Source organism: Sorex fumeus, unplaced genomic scaffold (assembly GCF_029834395.1).
Source record: "Sorex fumeus unplaced genomic scaffold, SorFum_2.1 ptg000014l, whole genome shotgun sequence".
In the NCBI taxonomy this organism is placed as follows: Eukaryota; Metazoa; Chordata; class Mammalia; order Eulipotyphla; family Soricidae; genus Sorex; species Sorex fumeus.
Genome location: NW_026606071.1, coordinates 34,178,429 through 34,199,490, shown reverse-complemented (window position 1 = coordinate 34,199,490; position 21,062 = coordinate 34,178,429). Strand labels below are relative to the sequence as shown.

Sequence of the window (21,062 nt, the reverse complement as noted above, 5' to 3'; positions counted from 1 at the left end):
AAGATACTGATCTGATTTAGCCTCTTGTCTCGTTAGATTGTTTTCTCCTAGTGTAAAAGACCAAAGAGAACTGGGGGAAAACAGGTTTGCTAAAAAAACACAAGCTTAGCTATTAAAAAGTAGGGTTTAGGTCTGGAGAGAGCCCAAGATATTTCCATGATGCCTGTCCACAGAACACTGACAGGATCAACCTAACACTGAGCCAGCCATAACCCTTGAGCACGGTGGATGTGTCCCCAAATAACTGAGCACAAAAGAAGTCCACTTGAAAAAAGTAGTTTTAGGGACCAGATAATAGGATAGCAGGTGGCACTTGTTTTGCATACAGCCAACTCAGGTTTGATCCCCAGGACTCCATCTAGTCCCCAGAGCCCCTCCAAGAATAATTCCTGAATGCAGAGCCAGGAGTAACACTGGAACACCACCAAGGGTGTCCCCCAAACAAAACAAAACAAAAATTAGTTTTTCTAGTTCTTTAATATATATATTAAAGACTCTAATACTTTCCCATTTTAAATTTAAAATTGAAAACATTTTTCAATTTAGATATTCTAGTGCAATACAAATAATATGCTAGTTTGTAACTATATAAAAATAGTATAAGAGACATTAATATTTTCTATACCCCTTTTCCCAGAAATAACCTCTTAACTAATTAAGGTAATGATATTCTTTTTTCATTAGTGAAAAATATACAAGATGCTATGTGAGTATTCTCCTTGCCATTAGCATGTAGCAACCAATTTGACCCTTAACAGAAACATTTATTACAATGGTGAAAGGAAAATGCCATTTTTTATATTATTATTACCTCTGTGTTAGCTGATATTCTTCCTTTAAAAACTACACTACAACTATCTTTTCACTCTCTCTATTTTTATCATTACATAATTCTTTTTTGCCACTGTGGTTTCTTATATTTCTTTTCAAATTATTTTTTCAAATGCTCCCATTGTCCCATTGTCTCAAATTTTAAAAAAACATTTACAATATTTGCACATTCTGCTATTACAAATGAGTTTGCACTGAATAACATTATACACGTGCTTCCATTTTGTGGAGGCATATATACAGAGTACATGGTGGCAGATGGACCAGTGGGTGAAGGGTGAATGAATACCTTTAGTTATTTCCAATTTTTTCCTACTTTGCATTCTTGTTGGTGCTAAGCCAGGACATTAGGATGAGCCTCTGGACATTGCCCTGCAAGCAGGAAGCAGAACTGAGGCCCCACTTCACACTAAGTGGGCAAGCTAAAAACTTGTGAGTCCGATGATCTAGAGAAGTACAGCATGCTCTCATATTCCCACCTAGTTATACATTATCTTGGTAGTACAAGGCAGCAATTTCCCCCTCTCTTACACATCCTTAATCTGGATTGACCTTCAAATATCAGTATAAGCCTTCTCTTTGCCCTACTTGTAATCAACCACAGGAATGTGGGATTATGTCAATCTGTAGAGCCTGCTGTCCAGTTTCATATCTTCCTCTGATGTTTTTAATCATAACAACATAGATTTGACAGCATAACTTTAACAAGACAATGTATACCCTGATGTTCCTTTGACAAATGCTCATCTTATGACTGTCTGTACTCTCGTTAGCGAGTCTTTCTCTGTGGTGAAGTCATTAGGATGTAACTGATTAAAAAAAAAAAAACAGAATAAAAGGAAACCTCTGGCAGTCGCTCTTTGCCTTGAGCCAGAATGAGCCTTGGCCCTCTGTGCTCTCTATATTCCTCTCGTGTGTTCTATCTCCATGCCTCCAGCTGAAAGAATATTCATGCAACACATTCCCTCACTTTTTGTAAGAATACCTATTACCCACAGCCTCACCTCTATTGTCAATATTGGGGTAACAAATAAATTTCAAAAACAATAATTCAAAATGAAATAAACCCAATGTAAGTCCCCCGCCCCCATGTAAATGAGTCTATTCATATGACTTCACTTAGGAGTTTAAGTCATAAGAGTACATAAAAAAAAATTTTAGTGCCAAAATAAAGTTGCTAAGAATTGTGTGTCGTTTTACCTTTGACTCATAAGTTACTGTAAGGGAATGAAGCAAAGTGACAGCCCTTACAGATTACTTGTCATAACTGCATAAATTATAACTGGTCAAATGGAATCAAATGCAATGTCGTGCTCCTCCGGAGGGCACCTTTGCCTGAATAGTGATGTACAGTGCTTGGATAGTTGTATACACCCCCAGATTCTAAACCAAAGTCCATCTGTATGTTGTTCTGCTTGAGACCTCATAGGGGTATATGCCTACCAGTTTCAAATATACATGTAGAAATACATTAAAATTTATTTAAATTTTTGTATGTCTAGAAGTTATTTAAATTTTGGTATGCCTGGCATTTTGATTACAACTTCTGACTATAAGATAGATTGCACATCTATCTAATTTCACATTGTAAAATTGATCTTAAATGTAACCTGACTTGTAACCCTAACAGTTGCCAATTGGTTTTACGTCACACTAAAATGTTCTTCAAAGTTATTCCTCTAATGCTCATGATATTTGGGGGGATCTTATGGGAACCAATTCACAATAGAGTTGTTTGACTCTCAGCTAGCTATGTTTTAATATTGGAAAATCTGGTTCTTTTATAATGAGAGAACAAACTTGGAAAACACAGACCTTTATTAAAGATAAACCCTATTTTTTTTTAAGAAGAAGCTCTTGCAGGGTTCTGATAGATCATTAACACATCTGTCAATTTAGATACTAAGAAAAAAATTGACAGAATGGAATTGTACTGCGTATATTTTGTCTTTTCAAGACACACTGGAGCTGCCAGAGAAGGTGTTTATAACCTCACCAAAACCTTAGCCATGGAATGGGCTAGCAGTGGAGTGAGAATCAACTGTGTTGCCCCGGTAAGTTAGCATTTGTTCTGAAAGCTCTTGATTCACTGTATGATTCTGATCATTATTGTGTTATAGATGACATCTTAGTTAATGCTGGCACATATCAGAAAAGATCAACTTCTAAAAATAGAAAAACTTGAAAGACTAATTTGTTTTAAGGAACTACTATTTGATTCACAATCATATTCTCAAGAATGCTAGATTAGACAATGATTCTCAGTTCTAGCTGTATATTAGAAACATCTATGAAATTATTTAAAAATAATGACAACAAAGTTTACTCCTATTCATGAAATCCAGGCATATGTATTTTGAAAAATCTCTAAGTAAATACAACGGCATGGTAAAGTTAAGAATCACTACTTTAAACAATAAATTCACCCATGTTACTGTGTTATTTCTTCTTATATCATAATCTCTTATTCACTTACTCACTTAATCACTTAACTTCCCATTAGTCGTCGATTTGCTCAAGCAGGCGCCAGTAACATCTCCATTTGTCCCTGTCGCATGCTAGTGTAGCCCAATGGCATCTGTTTCCTTCAGGAACATGAAGGGCCTCAAACCAATCGTTCATGATCTTGACGAAGAAGTCTGACCATCTGGTAGGTGGGCGGCCACGCGGTCTTTTGACATCCCATGGAATCCAGTCGGTAACAGCTCTAGTCCAGCGGTCATCTTTAAATCTCATTACGTGACCAGCCCATCTGATTTTTGACACCTTGGCAAATGAGACAGCGTCCCTGATTCTTGATCGTCGACGGATGTCGGAACTCCGGATTCTTTCTCTCATTTGAGTGAAACATGATATTCCAAGCATAGCTCTTTCTATTCTTCTTTGGGAGACCCGAATAGCGTTCTCATCCTGTTTGCATAGGGCCCAGGTCTCTGAGGCATATGTTAATGCAGGAAGAACAGTGGAATCAAAGAGATGTGCCCGGAGCTGGAGGTTCTTCGTCCTCTTAGCTACTTCTTCATTCTTGAAGACGTTCCAAGCCGCTCTCTTCCTCCTGCGCAGCTCTGGTGCCAGGTCATTTGTCATGTTGACTTCTCGACCTAGGTACACATAGCTGTTGCATTCGGAGATGGTCGTTCCATTGAGAGCGAATGGGGCGTCAGGAACGAGGCTGTTTCTCATAAACATTGTCTTCGTAAGATTCAGCTGTAGTCCTACCTTTCCACACTCACGGTCAAAGTCGGCCAGCATTTGTGCCGCTTGGCTGATGTTTGGTGTTATTAAAACAATGTCATCAGCAAAGCGGAGGTGGTGTAGTTGCCGACCATCTATCTTCACTCCCATTCCTTCCCATTCCAGCCGTCGCATTATGTTCTTGAGGGTGGCACTGAAGAGTTTCGGTGAAATGGTATCACCCTGCCGAACCCCTAATAATAAATCTCTTATTAGGGGAAGAAAATGAAGTCAGATTTCTAGGAAGCTTAGGTGAAGTTCCTAGTTGAACTGGAAGTGGAGAAAATTTATTTGACATATAATAATTATTAATAAGTTAATTATAATATGTTTAATATAACTTCCAAAACATAAATTTTTTTCTTTCTATATATTTGTATATATTATTTGATGTATAGCTTAAGTTTTCTTGGGAATTAGGCTGGAGCGATAGCACAGCGAGTAGGGCATTTGCCTTGCATGTGGCTGACCCGGGTTTGATTCTTCCGTCCCTCTCAGAGAGCCCAGCAAGCTACCGAGAGTATCCCGCCCTCACAGTAGAGCCTGGCAAACTCCCCATGCTGTATTGGATATGCCAAAAACAGTAACAACAAGTCTCTCAATGGGACATTATTGGTGCCCACTCGAGCAAATCAGTGAACAACAGGAGGACAGTGGACAGTGCTACAGTGCTATATTTTGGCGAGGTACTCCAAGAAAGATATTAAATAATCAAGGAGCAATAGTACCGGATCAGGCACACAGATGGCTCCATCTCCGGAACGGGGAGTGATCCCTGAGGGCAGATCCCGGAGTAATCATTGAGCACTACCAGCTCTATTCCCATACAACTCCCCCCAAAACAACCCCCCAAAAAAAACATTAAATGAAATACCTCTGCCTGCAAAACACAGCTGAAATGTCTCTATGATTTTATTACAAATTCCAGTTCCAGCACTGCCACTTGAAGGCCATTATGTAAGAGAGAAGACTTAATGTGATATATTGAACGGCATTAAACATAGTTCCATTCTTAACTTTAAGCCTTTGGATGTTGGCCTTTAAAGGTATACCTCCTGAAATTGATATTATATTTGATCTCTAAGAGAACTTTTTAAGTTTAGTATCCAAATCTTAATACTTCTAGAAGATGTTAGACTCTTTAAACCAAAACTTGGAACTCAGTTCATTGAAAACCAGTGTACTGGGGCTGGAGAGACAGTATAGCAGCAGGTAGAGTACTTACTTGCCAGACTTGAGGCAGACCTGGGTTGACCCATAGCATCCATCATGATCCCCAAAGCTTTTCCAGCAGTGAGCCCTGAGCACAGAGTCAGGAAGAAGTCCTGGGCACAACCAGGTATGGCTGAAAAACAAGAGGAGTGGGGCCTGAGTGGGGGGCAGGGAGAAGAAAGGAGAGGAGGAGGAGGAGGAAGAGGAGGAGGAGGAGGAGGAGGAGAGGGTGGAGGAAAAGGAGAGGAGGAGAAGAACAGCAGTGGCAGAAGTAGAAAACCAGTGTGTTGCCAGAACGTATATGAAGAGATTCATACCACCAGTTTCTTCAACTTACTTTGACTCCTAATAGAAAAACATATGAATTATCCTTCTGATGATTTCATTTTGATGGAGGCACTGTGACTTACAGTACTGTTAATGATATTTTATTAGCAGAATATTTCAGCACCATACCCATAGCCACCCGCAGAGTGTCAGTGTAGCTCCATACACCCTCAGGTTCTGTTGCCATTGGCCCTTTGTTATCCCATGACTGTAAAAAAATCTTTGAGGGACAGCCGGAAGGAGCCCCCAAAGGCTCTTTCCCTAGCCGCCCGCAATCGGGGTAGGCCTGGGCCGCTCCCGGAGCCAGGGTGGCTCGGCCCGTGGGGCAGACAGTGGACAAAACGAGGGCCAAACTGGTTGATTGATCAGATGCCGTTTATTCCATTCTCCCCAAGCACCTGCCCCAGTCACTCTGAGCCCCCGATCCTAGTCTCACATTGCCCCTCATTCCCATCTCCTCCTGTCTCTCCTGCTCATCTCTCCACGCTCCATCTCGCAGCCTGGGCTCTCTCTCTCCATGTGCCTGCTCCTATTCTTCTACATTCTTCTCCCTCTGTCCCCCTTGCTAGCCTTTCCGCGGCCCATCTTGCCGCCCTGCTCTTCTCCTCTCCAGCTCTCTTGTCTCCCCACCTCCCGAGCATTCTGGGACACTGCACCCAGCTGACACTGCACCCAGTCAGGTAGCAAAATCAACATAAGAAAGCCCTTCCTGAGGGTCCATCAGGTTCTAAGGGACACTTAAGAGGTATTCCAAAGCGCTTCCCGACTGCCCCAGGGCAAAATACCCCTTAAAGTGTTTTTCTCTTTTCCTTAGTCTGATAACTCTATCAACATCTTAATACAAGTTATTTTTGTATGGACACAGTAAGAGGTACCATTGAGGCTTGTAGGGAACATCTCCTGGGAACATCTTGCCACAGACTCAGATTACAGTGCTCAGGCCAGATTAATCATTCCTAACTCTAGCCGGGTCCAAATCTAGTTGTTACTTTTTGGATCATGACAGCATTTATCCATGGCCAAGCTCTTAACTTATAGTTAAGCATTATGGCACTTTGGCCAGGCCCATCTCGATGCCAGGGTAGCACGTATCTTACTGCTTGCCCTAGTTCCATCCAGTCCCTTGTCGGGACTCTGCTTGTGGGGGTGATAGGAACTAAGGGCAGCTGAGGCTTAGGTGGAGAGAACAGATGCCCAGAAGGAAAATATCACTGAGAGTTACATTACAAAAGCATAGCACATACTGTCTTCTTGTGTCCATACAAAAAGGACATTGCTCTGAATAAACTATGCAAAGGACTAAGGGAGAAGAGAAAAACAATATTTACAAGTCAACAGAGCACAAAGAAAGAGGTTTCAAATAAACACAGAGGAATGGGAGCAACCCAGTATACCTAAACTACCTGAGGCTATGCAGGAAGGACAAAACAGTGTTATCCTACACCTGACAATGTTTCTTTATATTCCACACATGACAGAGGTCATTCTGCATCTCTCCCCCTCCTTCTGACTTACTTCACTCAGCTAGATATCTTCTAGTTCCATACATGTGGTGAAAATTTTCATAATTTCATATTGTAGCACTGTAGCAGTGTCCTCCTGTTTGTTGTTCATTGATTTGCTCGAGCAGGCACCAGTAACATCTCCATTGTGAGACTTGTTGTTACTGTTTTGGGCATACTGAATATGCCACTGGGAGTTTGCCAGGCTCTGCCGTGGAAATGGGATACTCTTGGTAGCTTGCCTGGCTCTCTGAGAGGGACAGAGAAATCGAACCCAGGTTGGCTGTGTGCAAGGCAGATGCCCTAACCGCTGTGCTTATTGCTCTGCCTAATTTCATATTATGCATAATTATAGTTTGCTACAGGTTGACTTCAGGTTGGCCTTGTGACCACTCACTACTTTCGGACTAGTATTTTGGATCACTCGCTACTATTTCAGACATAATAATGCATGATTATTATTTTTAAATTTTCTTTTATTTATTTTGGGGTGTGGGAGTGGGCTACATCTGGCAGTGCCTAGGGCTTCCTCCGGGCTCTGCTCTCAGGAATCAGTTCTGGCCGAGCTTGCAGGACCGTATGTGGTGCTGGGTATCTAACCAATCTGGCCCTACGCAAGGCAAATAGTCTACCCACTGTACTATTCCTCGGGCCCCTAAATCAAGATTTTTTTTTTTGCTTTTTGGGTCACACCCAGCGATGCTCAGGGGTTATTCCTGGCTCTGCACTCAGGAATTACTCCTGGCGGTACTCAGGGGACCATATGGGATGCCGGAGATCGAACCCAGGTCGGCCGTGTGCAAGGCAAATGCCCTACCCGCTGTACTATTCCTCGGGCCCCTAAATCAAGATTCTTAATGAAAAAATGTAGTTAAAATTTTTGTTTGTGGTTGTGTTCTTGCTTAACTGTCATGAAAGTATTGCATCTTCTAAGTCCCCCTTTGATCATGGCCATGTAAAGCTGTAAAGTAGGGCAGTGCTGCCAAAGAGGAAACAGACCCTCAGTGCTCTTGTTCCCAATGAACTGCCTCTCCAATCTACTCACAGAGTTACAGTCTCAGAAACCCTTGTCTTTCCTGGATAAAAAATAACCTAGGACATAACTGGTTATTAGGTAGCTGGAGTTCCACAATAAATATTCAGCTAATCTATTTACATGACTGGGTGGTTGACCTTTGATGATGCTGGGAAAACAATGCCTAGTTAACTTCTACTGAAAAAAAAATGCTTAGTTAACTTCTATTACTCTGAACTCAATGTATTTTGGGTATTATTTGATAGACTGCTTTCATGTCTTTACAGTTCACATTTAATTAATTGTATGTACTTTATTCTGTTCCCATTTTCTTTTTAAACACAGGGGATAATTTATTCTGAGACGGCTTTTAACAACTATGGTCATTTGGCAAATAGCATATTTGGAGACTTTGAGAAAATCCCAGCTAAAAGAATTGGAGTTCCTCAGGAGGTAATGTCTATTTCTAATACTGACCCAAATTACTTTTTTATGTTTTAGACATTACGCTTGATCTGAGCCATAGGCTGAGAAGTGATTTTTTATACTTTAGACATTTGTAATACTTAGTGTCCTTTTGACATTATCTGTTTGACTGATAGAGAGCATCATTCCAATTGTTACCAAATAAATTTCCCTTTCAGTTCCCGACTCTCAGGAATATACAACTGTGTTTCGAGGGCTTATCACAGTCTTTATTCAGGAGTCAATGCTATGTTAACTAAGAACACCATGCCTGCTTTTTTCTTTTTTTTTATCAAGTGGATTTCGCTTTATTTTTAATTTATTTTTAAAAAGAATAGTATGTTTGTCACTTATTTATTTATTTATTTATTTATTTTTAAATTTTTATTAGTGAGACACCATGAGGTACAGTTGTAGACTTACAGATTTTTGTGCTTGGGTTTCAATTACACAGTGATCAACTACCCATCCCTCTACCAGTGCCCATTTCCCACTACCACAGATCCCAGTATCCCTCCCATCCCCCATTCCCCCCATCCCACCCTGCCTCTGTGGCAGGGCAGTCCCTTTTGTTCTCTCTCTCCTATTGGGTGTTGTGGTTTGCAAAAGAGGCAATGGGTGGCAATCATGTTTGGTCTATAGTCTACTTTCACATGCCTGCTTTTTTCATTGTAACTTTCAGCTGCATTATTTTTGTCCCATGGTGTTTATTGATATGCATATGATCCAAAGTCAGCCGGAGCATCATGACAATATCAAGTGCCATGTGGATCTCTCCTGAGCCAGATTGGGTGACCAGACTGAAGTATGCAAAGATCAGCCATTTTCTTAAATACTGGCATCATCATTCCTAAAATGTAAATAGCAGCACTGTAGCACTGTTCTCCCGTGGTTCATCGACTTGCTCGAGCGGGCACCAGTAATATCTCCATTGTGAGACTTGTTGTTACTATTTTTGACATATCAATACACCATGGGGAGCTTGCCAGGCTCTGCCATGCAGGTGGGATACTCTCGGTAGCTTGCCGGCTCTCCGAGAGGGATGGAGGAATCAACCCGGGTGGCCGTGTGCTAGGCAAACACCCTAACTACTGTGCTATTGCTCCAGCCCTAAAATGTAAATAAAGAAAAAAATTTTTCAATAAAAATAATAAAAACTTAGTCAGAAATATAGCATTTTGAACATGAAAAAAAAATTATTACTGAAGAACAGAAAAATAAGACAAAAACCAAAATAGAGATGTTAAGGGGTCAAGTGTTAGCAGGCAGGGTGTTTGCTTTGCACATGATTGACCAGAGTTTGATCTTGGCTTCCCATATGGTTCTCTGAGCACTACCAGGAGGATTTCCTTAGTGTAGAGCCAGGAGTAACTCACCCCTGAGCACCTGTAGGTGTAGATCCCAAACAAAGGCATCAAATAAACAATAAACAAAATATGTCATATTTCTCAATAGAAGCACTTTTTATTAAAATAAAATTTCCATTAATTTATATATATATATTATTACATGTATATAAATGTATTTGTATGTGTTGGTGTTTGTTTGCTAAGAAGCTACTCCCTAAGAACTCAGGGACCATTTCTGTCAGTGCTCAGGGGACCATGTGATACCAGAGGTTCCACCTGAGATTTTTAATTTTTGTGATCACTATGAGAATCAATGAGGGGAGAGTGGTTAAGTCAGAAGTGGTGTCCCTTTTTCAGTTACCGACCCAACATCTTCTCAGTGACATATTTGGGGACTGGAGTTGGAATGTAGCTGTGGTTTAACAAGAGCTCCCTAGAGCTCTTCATATTTTCAAATATCTAAAAAAGGGATAGCTGAACTGACGGAATCTTAGGTTGGCTTGTGAGATACAGTGCACTTACTTACAAATGATGAAATTAAGCACCACGATGAGAGAGATCATACAGGGTCAAGGCACTCATTTGTCTTGCACCTGGCTAGTCCAGATTGGATCCCTGGAGCTGCTGATGCTCTCCCAAGCAGTGTCTGGACTGATTCCTGAGCACAGAGCATGGAGTAGTAAGTCCTGAGCACCAGTGAGTTGTACTTAGTACAACACCCGAACCGCCCTTCCTTCAATAAATTTTTAAAAAAGAAGAAGCTCAGATCCAATGAGATCCTGTAATTTTTTTTTCCTTTTTGGGTCACACCTGGCGATGCTCGGGGGTTACTCCTGGCTCTGCACTCAGGAATCACCCCTGACGGTGCTCAGGGGATCATATGGGATGCCGGGAATCTAATCCCGGTCTGCCAAGTGCAAAGCAAATGCCCTACCCCCTATCCGCTGTGCTATCGCTCCAGCCCTAATCCTAAATTTTAAATTCTTAAGCAGATAGGTGGGTGTCTCAAATAAGGAATGAGGGGTTGGCTTCACTTGACAAAACCCTGCCTCTGGGTGTTTGCCCTGCCTTTGACCAAAAGGTGGGTTTTGAATGTGACCCTGAATCTAAGTCAGTTTTATTCTCTGCTGCTATTGTAGCCATTTTGTAACCTCTCTTTGTTGCAACCAATGAGAGGGCCTCTACCCAATTTAACTCCACAGGCCACATGAGGTGGTACTGAATAATCCAATGTGATGGGAATGCAGGGTGCGGAAGAAACCAGATGGTTTGTAATGGGAAACAAGCAAGCAAAAACACTGTTTTTAGTTTCTTTCCATCATTTAGCTGATTCAGCACTCCTTCATCTCATGCCATTTAGTCGCCTCATTTGAAGGATGTTCACATAGCGACAGGACTGACGGTTCCTCAGTTCATGGAGCTCTCACACTGTAGAATTCATCATACAATCCTGTGCTTTTTTTTTTTTTTTTTTGCTTTTGGTTTTTGGGTCACACCCGGCATTGCACAGGGGTTACTCCTGGCTCATGCACTCAGGAATCACTCCTGGCAGTGCTCTGGGGACCATATCATGTTAGAACATGACTCTGAATCTCTGACTGCAAGCAAGGATCACGCAGGAATGCAATCAGCAAGCAGGTAGTTTATTGAGCTGGATAGTCAGGGTCAAGCCATCAGACAAGACCCCGAGCTTCTTCAAAGGATATCTTATATAGGCCTTTACTGGCCATTACAGCAGAGACTGCACATTTCATGGCCAATAGATTCGTAACAAGGTATACTTTCTTAACCAATCCAATTAAAAGTACATCACTCCTTAGCCTATAGATTCAAAGATCAGCATTTACGTACATGGGCATTGTGGCTAGTGGGTATCTCATAACTCAGACATCTGGTTATCTTCTATGTCTACGTGGCTCCCTGTGATTTACAGCTCAGGACCCCTGCATTCCGGTGGAGGGGGATATGGGGAGAGTTACTAGCGGGAGGGGCCCATAAGGAAGAGTCTACAGTGGAGGTAGGATTTACCTCTCAATTAAGAAGAATCAACAGTGGAGTCAGGATTTACAGCTCAGGGCTCTACTAGGGAGGGGCCAGGATTTACATCTCAAGGCTTTACCAGGGAGAGGCCAGGTAAGGAAGAGTTACTAATTAGCAGAGTTTAGCTCTGGAATTTCCCTCAGGGTCCCATGGGACCTTACAATGGGATGCTGGGAATCGAACCCGGGTCAGCCATATGCAAAGCAACTGCCCTACACACTGTGCTATTACTCCAGCCCCTTTGTTAGTTTTCTTTGTTTTGGGACCCTATGCTGCAGTGTCAGGGCTTTCTCTTGGCTTTGTGCTCAAAAATCAAACCTGGTGAGTTTAGACTATATGGGATGCTGTAGATCATACTCGGGTGGACCAGGAGCAGGGGAAACACCCTACCTGCTTACTATTGCTCCGGTCCCAGTCCTGGGCTTTATGATGTGTCCCCAGCGATGGAAAGAAGCCCCAGGTGTGGGGAGAGTGCTTTGCTTTGCTGTGTCCTGTGTTTCTGTTTGCAGATCTCTCCCTTGGTGTGCTTCCTGCTCTCGCCAGCAGCTTCCTTTATCACTGGACAGTTGGTGGACGTGGATGGGGGCCAGTCCCTGTATAATAAGTTATTTCAGATACCAGGTGAGCGCTCCAGCACTCCAGAAATAAGTCATCACTACCGTAACACTTTTCTTTCTTTCTTTCTTTCTTTCTTTCTTTCTTTCTTTCTTTCTTTCTTTCTCTTTCTTTCTTTTTAATTTTTTCAAATCACTGTGAGATACACAGTTACAAAGCTGTTCGTTGTATAATCTCCTATGGGCTCGGGAAACCCTGGGGGCTCTCACCCTTGCCACCACTCCTGGGCCCAAGCCACTCCCCCACCAGGGGGGACCCTGGCCCTGGTGCTGACGGAGGAGGAATTGAGGGCCAAGCCGGCTGATTGATCAGTTGTTCTATATTCCATTCTCCCCAAGCTCCTATTCCAGTCTCTCTGAACCCCCATTCTAGTCTCACACTGGGTCTCATTACCATCTCCTCCTATCTCTCCTGCTCCTCTCTCTGTGCTCCATCTTGCTGCCCTGCTCTCTCTCTCCCCTCCTAACTCTTTCCTCTCTCCAACTCCTTCCTCTCTCTCCAACTCCCTGGCACTAGTGATACACCCAGTCAGGTAGCAAAATTAACATAAGAAAGTCCTTCCTGACCTCCCATCAGGCTCAAGGGCTGAAACACCACCTAGGGGCCTTTCCTCTCCTCCTTAGTCCAATAATTTAATTAACATCTTGATTAACATCTTAATTCTATTTCTTAATATTAGTTGTTTTGTTTGGACACAGTAAGAGATACATTGAGTTTGTAGAGTGACTCTCCCAGGAACATCTCACCACAGACTCAGCTACAGTACTCAGGCCAAATTAATCATTCCTAACCCTAGCAGGATCCGAATCTAGTTATTGGATCATGTCAGCATTTGTCCATAACCAAGCTCTTAACTTATAGGTAAGCATCATGGCACTTTGGCCAGGCCCATTTCCATACCAGAATAGCACATAGCTCACCACTTGCCCTGGGTTCATCCAGTTCCTCATTGGGACCCTGCTTGTGGGGGTGCTAGGAAGTAAGGGCAACTGAGGTTTAGGTTGAGAGAACCGATGTCCAGAAGGTAAATATCATTTAGAGTCAATTAACTCCCAAGTTACGAAAGCACAGCATTGTTTTCTTGTGTCCATACAAAGAGGACATTGCTCTGAATTAACTATGCAAAGGACTTAAGAAGAAGAGAAAAACAATATTTACAAGTCAACATAGCACAAAGAAAAAAATTACAAATAAACACAAAGGAATGGGAGCACTGTGATGAAAGTAACCCAATAAACCTAAGCTCCCTATGGCAAAACAGAAAGGACAAACCAATGTTATCCTACAGTTCATGATTGGGTTTCCGGTAATAGGACATTCCATCACCCATCCTTTCACCTGTGTACATTTCCCAGTACCAATGTCTCCAGTTTCCCTCCTTCTATGCCCCCAGTCTACCTCTAGGCACTTTTCTTCTTTCTTGCTCTCTTTCTCTCTCTCTTTCCTTTTAAGTATTACGTTTTATAATACAGGTACTGAAAGGTTATCATGTATATTTCTTTACCTACTTTCAGCATTCAATTCTTGCCCAGAGTGATCATTTCCAACTATCATTGTCCCTTCTCTATTGTAACAGCCCATTCTCCAACTGTGGACCAGCCCTTCTGGCCCTCATTTCTACTGTCCTTGGGTTATAGTCTCATACTACATGGAGCGATAGCACAGCGGGTAGGACATTTGCCTTGCACATGGCCGACCCGGGTTCAATTCCTCCGTCCCACTCGGAGAACCTGGCAAGCTACCGAGAGTATCCCGCCAACACAGCAGAGCTGGCAAGCTCCCCATTTCGTATTTGATACACCAAAAAGAGTAACAACAAGTCTCACAATAAAGACATTACTGGTGCCCGCTCAAGCAAATCGATGAACAATGCTACAGTGCTACTACATTTTTTATATCTCACAAATGAGTACAATCATTCTAGCTGTCCCTCTCCTTCTGTCATTCTATCATTCTATCTGTCCCTCTCCTTCTGACTCATTTCACTCAGCATGATACTCTTCCTGTCAATTCATTTATACAGAAATATCATGACTTCATTTTTTCCTGGTGGCTGTATAGTATTCAATCATGTAGATGCACCACAGTTTCTTTATTGAGTAGCCTGTTCTCGGGCACTCAGATTGTTTCCAGATTCTGGCTATCATGAATAGTGCTGCAGTGAAAATAGAAAGTGCTTTTCTATTGTGTTTTTTGGGTCCCCAGGATATAGTCACAGAAGCAGAATCACTGGGTTGTATGGAAGCTCAATTTCTATTTTTTTTTTTGAGTAATGCCCATACTTTTTCCTCAAAAGGCTGGACCAGTCGGCATTCCCACCAAGACTGAAAGTCCATTTCTCCCTGCATCCCCTCCAGCACTGCTTGTTCTTGTTCTTTTTGATGTGTGCCGGTGTTGGTGATGTGAGATGATATCTCATTGTTGTTTTGATTTGCATCTCCTTGATGATCAGTGATGTAAAGCAATTTTTAAAGTGCCTTTTGTATTTCTTCCTTGAGAAAGTCTTTGTTCATTTCTTCTCCCCATGTTTTGATGGGATTAGATGCTTTTTTTTCTTGTAAAGTTCTACCAGTTTTTTTTTTTATATATCTTTGATATTAAACCCTTACCAGATGCTTATTGGGTAAACAATTTTTCCGATTCTCTGGACTGTGTTTGTATCTTGGTCACTATTTCTTTTGATATGCAGAAAACTCTTAGTTTAATACAGTCCCATTTGCTTATCTTTGCTTACACTTGCTTGGCCAGTGGTGTTTTATCTTTGAAGATGCCTTTAGCTTCAGTGTCACGAAGCTGCCAGTGTTTTCCTCCGTGAACCTTATGGATTCAGGTCTGCTACTGAGGTCTTTTATCCATTTTGATCAGACTTTTGTGCAAACAAAACAAACACTGTCCTTCTGTTGTTCATCGATTTGCTCCAGCGGGCCCAGTAACGTCTCCATTTTGAGACTCGTTGTTACTGTGTTTGGCATATCAAATACGTCACGGGTAGCTTGCCAGGCTTTCAGTGCCGGCGAGATACTCTCATAGCTTGCCAGGCTCTCCAAGAGGGGCGGAGGAATCGAAACCGGCTCTACCGGGTTGGCTGTGCGCAAGGCAAATGCCCTACCACTGTGCTATAAGCCTCTCTTTTAAATCTATCTGAGATGCTTGCAGGACTTTCCTAGGAAACCCCCCGCCCGAATTCCCTAGCCAGAGGGTGGAGGGCTTTTCGGCAACTTCTGTGCATGGTGTTGAATAGTGATAGGAATTCTTTCTTTCACATGTAGCTACCCAGTTTTCCCAGCATTACTCATTGAAGAGGCTTTCCTTGCTCCCCTTCATATTTCTTGCTCCTTTATTAAAAATTAAATGGTCATATATTTGAGGATCTGTGTCAGGATATTCAGCGCTATCCCATTGATCTGCCAATCTGTCTTTATTCCAATATGATGCTGTTTTAATTACCACCACTCTGTAGTTGATGTTGGATAAGGTGATACCTCCCATCTTGGATTGCTGTACTGGCTGTCTATTTCACTGTTTCTCTCATATCCTCCTGTATTTTATTGACTCTCCATCCCACTGTTTCTTTGAGCTCACTGTCACTGTCACTGTCCTCACTTGTTCATCAATTTGCTTGAGTGGGCTCAGTCACATTGTGAGACTTGTTACTGTGTTTGGCATATTGAATACGTCACGGGTAGCTTGCCAGGGTTTCCTGTGCAGGCGAGATACTCTCGGTAGCTTGCCGGGCTCTCCGAGAAAGGTGGAGGAATCGAACTCCGGTCAGCTGTGTCGGCCATGTGCAAGGCAAACGCCCTGCCCGCTGTGCTATCGCTCCAGCTCATTAAACATTTTCACCATTTCGTCTCTGAATTCTTTATCAAAGAGATTATGTAAATGGATATTCCTTATTGAGGCTTCAGGGATTCTGTCTACATCTAATTTTCATGGAAAGGTGTTTCCCCTTGGAAATGATGGGGATCTGGAAGTTGTTTCTCCCAATACACTATCAGCATGCCCGTCACCCCCTCACTGCCAGGGAGGACCCTGGAAGAGTTTGATAGGTGGTGGTCTCTTCTTTCCGTTTCAGGGATATTCCCTTCCTATTTGGTGTTCCTGTGTAATTTGTGTGCAGTCTTTTGTGTTGATTGAGGGAACGTGTTCTTTGGCCTGAACGTACTGTTACTTTTTGATTAGGGTTGTACTGTTTCTTTTTTCTTTTTTTTTTCTTTTTGGGTCACACCTGGTGATGCACAGGGGTTACTCAGAAGTTACTTTTGGTGGTGCTCTGGGGGACCATATGGGATGCTAGGAATCAAACCCGGGTTGGCCGTGTGCAAGGAAAATGCCCTACTGGCTGTACTATCGCTCCAGACCCTGTATTGTTTCTTGAGCTCACTATTATTCTTGTAAGTTTGGGGGTAATGTTGATTGGACTAATGGACTATTGGCCTAATGTTGTTGGGGTAGTGAGGCTACCCTGGTGAGAGTTTGGTATAAGAGGCCAAAGTGTGGATCTAATGGAATATGAAAGGGGAGAATAACAGAAAACCGTTCCTACTGCTGGTTTGTACTGTGGGGAGGGGCCACGTGTTGGCCGACTTCTTGCAGTCACAGTTCCATCTCCCCTGCCCACCCTGGCCCCCCAAGCCTTGGTGTTCTGATGTGCACCGGCTCCAGGGAAGCTTCATTCTACAGTAGTCGCCTCTCACGGTCACGGTCACAGTCCTCCCGTTGTTCATCGATTTGCTCGAGCGGGCCGGCCGACTAACGTTTCCATCATGAGACTTGTTACTGTGTTTGGCATATCGAATACGTCACGGGTAGCTTGCCAGGCTCTGCTGTGCGGGCGAGATATTCTCAGTAGCTTGCCAGGCACTCCGAGAGGGGTGGAGGAATCGAACTCGGGTCGCTGGAAAAAAACACACACCACAGGACACTTTTTTTTTGCTTTTCAATTCACACCCAGCCATGCTCAGGGGTTACTCTTGGCTCTGCAATCAGGAATCACTCCTGACGGTGCTCGCAGGACCCTATAGGATGCTGGGAATCGAACCTGGGTTGACTGTGCGTGTAAGGCAAATGCCCTACCCGCTGTGCTATCGCTCCAGCCCCCCACAGGACACTTTTAATGTTCAGGTGATCTAAGTGATGCAGGAGCAGTTTGGGGCGGGGGCGGGAGTCTGTGTTTGCCCACAGTTTCCAGGTTCTTTAATTATTTTCAAGAATAAAAATATTGATTGATAAAGATGCTCAGACTCAGAGTTAGAAAGTAGAAAAGTTTATTGGAAAGTAGGAGAGGAAGGAAAAGGAGCTCCCCATGGAAAAGAAATTAGTGTAGGACCATGTTAACTATAACTTGTTCTCTGTGTGTTGGGGGGGTTATAGGAAAATTAGATCTTTATGTTACAGTGAATGCAGGAAACTAAAGAAAAGAATTTTCTGTGTAGGGCCTTTTAAATGAAAATTCGACTCTACAGTGACAAGAAAGTTACAGAGAACGAAAGAATACTACAGAGTGATTGGCCATTTGCCTTGGGAATTCCAGATTACTTTAGGCTTTTGGTGATCCTAAATCTGGGGCAGAATTGTATGAAGTTGGACAACTGTTAACTTCCTATTTATCAGAAAGAGTCCAGGAATTCACAGGAAGTTAAAAATGTAGGATGGAACCAATAAAAAATACACTACTCTGGCACTCCCTCTGCTTGACCTACTTATGCAAATGTCCACACTCAACCAGTCATCACAGACACGGGTTATTGACTTAGATTGATTTAGATCATCCAGTGATCAAAAGGGGCCCCCCTTTTCCAGAAACTCGTGGATTCCGAAATAGAAACTGAGGCCACTTGAAACGGTAAATAGCAGAGAAGATGCTGTGTAGGCCACTCATAAAGGAGCACTCTAGCACTGTGGCACTGTCATCCCATTGCTCATTGATTAGCTCTAGTGGACACCAGTAATGTCTCTATTCGTCCGAGCCCTGAGATTTTAGCAGCCTCTCCTTACTTGTCCTTCCAACGCTGCTGTATTGGAGGCTCTCTCAGGTTCAGGGGAATGAGACCCGTTATTGTTACCATTTTTGGCATGTTAAATACGCCATGGGTAGCTTGCCAGGCTCTGCCGTGCTGGCAGGATACCCTTGGTAGCTTGCTGGGCTCTCCAAGGGGGACAGAGGCTTTTGGGGAGACCTCTAATCACTTTTACAGGTGTTCCCAGTCTACCAAATGTAGGCTTTTGGTCGACTGGCTTATTGTAGCAATCTGCATGCTGACAAACATGCTGACAAAAACATAATCCTTTATGTTTTATAAAAATCATTTCATTTCATTTCATCATTTCATCAACCTGTTAATCGTCGATTGCCTCGAGCAGGCCCCAGTAACGTCTCTTTCATCCTAGCCCTGAGATTATATTCACGGCTCTTTAGGAGAATGAGACCCATCATTGTTACTGGTATTTGGCATATTTGGTAGGCCACGGGGAGTTTGCCAGACTCTGCCCTGTGGGCAGGCTACATTCGATAGCCTGCAAGTTTGTCCAAAGTAGGAATGAGATAATAAGATGTCATAATAAGATGTTCCAGAAGCTGGATTTTATAGTCTCTGAGTCTTGGCGGATCTGGGTGGAAGATGCTCGACTCCAATTCGAGTAGGCTTGGAGGTCTCGGCCCCGGAACCCGCGTGGCTTTGTCCCTCTGCCAGTACCTTCACATGTGCGGAGAGTGGTCTCAGCATGGTGGTGGCTGGTCCTGGAGGTCTTCGGCTGCCGGAGCCCTGGTCGGGGCGGGGAGGAAAGCTCAACCCGCTCCCCTCCAAGGGACTCCGGGAAGGAACACCCAGGCGCGGGGGCAGAGACTGCACTGTTCTCGTCCGGGATCTGGATTTTATAGTCTCTGAGTCTTGGCCGCTGATGGGATTACACGGCGCCAGGGGGCCAGGTGGTGGGTGTGACCCCCGCCTACTGGAATTTGGAGGATCTGGGTGGAAGATGCTCGACTCCAATTCGAGTAGGCTTGGAGGTCTCGGCCCCGGAACCCGCGTGGCTTTGTCCCTCTGCCAGTACCTTCATGTGTACGGAGAGTGGTCTCAGCATGGTGGTGGCTGGTCCTGGAGGTCTTCGGCTGCCGGAGCCCAGGTTGGGGCGGGGAGGAAAGCTCAACCCGCTCCCCTCCAAGGGACTCCGGGAAGGAACACCCAGGCGCGGGGGCAGAGTGCAGTGGTGTTTACAATAAAAATTATAAAACATATTTATAAAAATTATTTTTACTGGGGTCATAGAGATGATTCAGTTGAAAAGGTTGCTTGCCATGCATGCAGCTAATCCAGATTCCACTCCAAATTCCATTCCATTCCCACCTCATGGTTCCCTGAACATGACCAGGAATGATCCCTGTGCATAGACGAGTAAGCCCTGAGCACCATTAGGAGTGGCCCAAACCCAAAAACCAAAAATTATGTTTACTTAGAATGTAAGCCTTATTGAATGGCCATAGTATGCCTGTGGCTGTATGTTGGGACACGCATTTAACTTGTGGATATTTAAAAATGAGAACTGTTCTTTTCTCTCTTTATGAGATAAGAAACTGGGGGTTCAGGAAGGGGCAAGCCAGTTAAGTGGCAGAACTGGCCTTTATTTTAAACCCCTGTTATTTGTTGCAACAAATTTCCTTTTTCTTGCTGAGAAAAGGGAGAATCACATGAGGTTTTAAATAACAAATGAGAAAAGGAGGCTGGATAGATAGTTTTAATCATTCTATGTTACAATATCCAATACAGCGGGTAGGACGTTTGCCCTGCATGTGGTCGACCTGGATTCGATTTTCAGCATCCCATGTGGCCCCCTGAACACCGCCAGGAGTGATTCCTGAGCTCAGAGCCAGGAGGAATCCCTGAGCATCACCGGGTGTGACCCCCCCCCCCCCCAAAAAAACCAAAAAAAAAAAAAAACAAATGAGAAAAGATGTGACTGGAGGTTTTCTTCTTTACAGATCATGACAACTGGCCTGAGGGACCAGGGGACCTTTCAGCTGTGAAAAGGATAAAGGAGGCTTTTAAGCAGAGGGCCAAGCTCTAAGTCAAGAAAATAAAGGGATGTTTCTGCAGGTGCCTCACCAGCTCAACAATGCATTTGTATACTTTTCAGGGCCTAATAATTTGTATGGCGATATCACTATTATTCTTGATAATCATATATTGATTGCAACTACTATACTACTAATAAAGTCACAATTGATGCCTTTTCACTTGAGATTGAAAAAAAATTTGATAGAAGTGAAAATGAATTTTACTATGTGGTCATACTTTTTATTTCTAAGCTATCTCAAAAGTCAAACAGTTGCAAATTAATAATAGAGGTAGTTTAGCCTCCTTGAGGTTTAAGTAGTTAATTATAAAGGTAAGCAAGTAGTCTATATTTGACAACTATTTTCATGCTTCAAATCTGAATTATGCAATGATGTAAGTTTTTCATGTTAAATAATTG

General features: G+C 43.1%; 1 protein-coding gene across 2 annotated transcripts in view; it reads left to right on the top strand.

Moving 5' to 3' along the window:
- LOC130020913 (peroxisomal trans-2-enoyl-CoA reductase-like) overlaps nt 1–21,062 on the top strand; it is a 30,325-nt gene extending 9,263 nt beyond the window's left edge. The window contains exons 5-8 of one of the 2 annotated variants that reach the window (XM_056111581.1): nt 2,789–2,885; nt 8,467–8,574; nt 12,485–12,596; nt 20,569–21,062. In XM_056111581.1, the coding sequence (XP_055967556.1) occupies nt 2,789–2,885; nt 8,467–8,574; nt 12,485–12,596; nt 20,569–20,654 (403 nt within the window). In that variant the 3' untranslated portion in view covers nt 20,655–21,062. The remainder of the gene's footprint in view (nt 1–2,788; nt 2,886–8,466; nt 8,575–12,484; nt 12,597–20,568) is intronic. The other variant, XM_056111582.1, reaches the window with a different exon arrangement.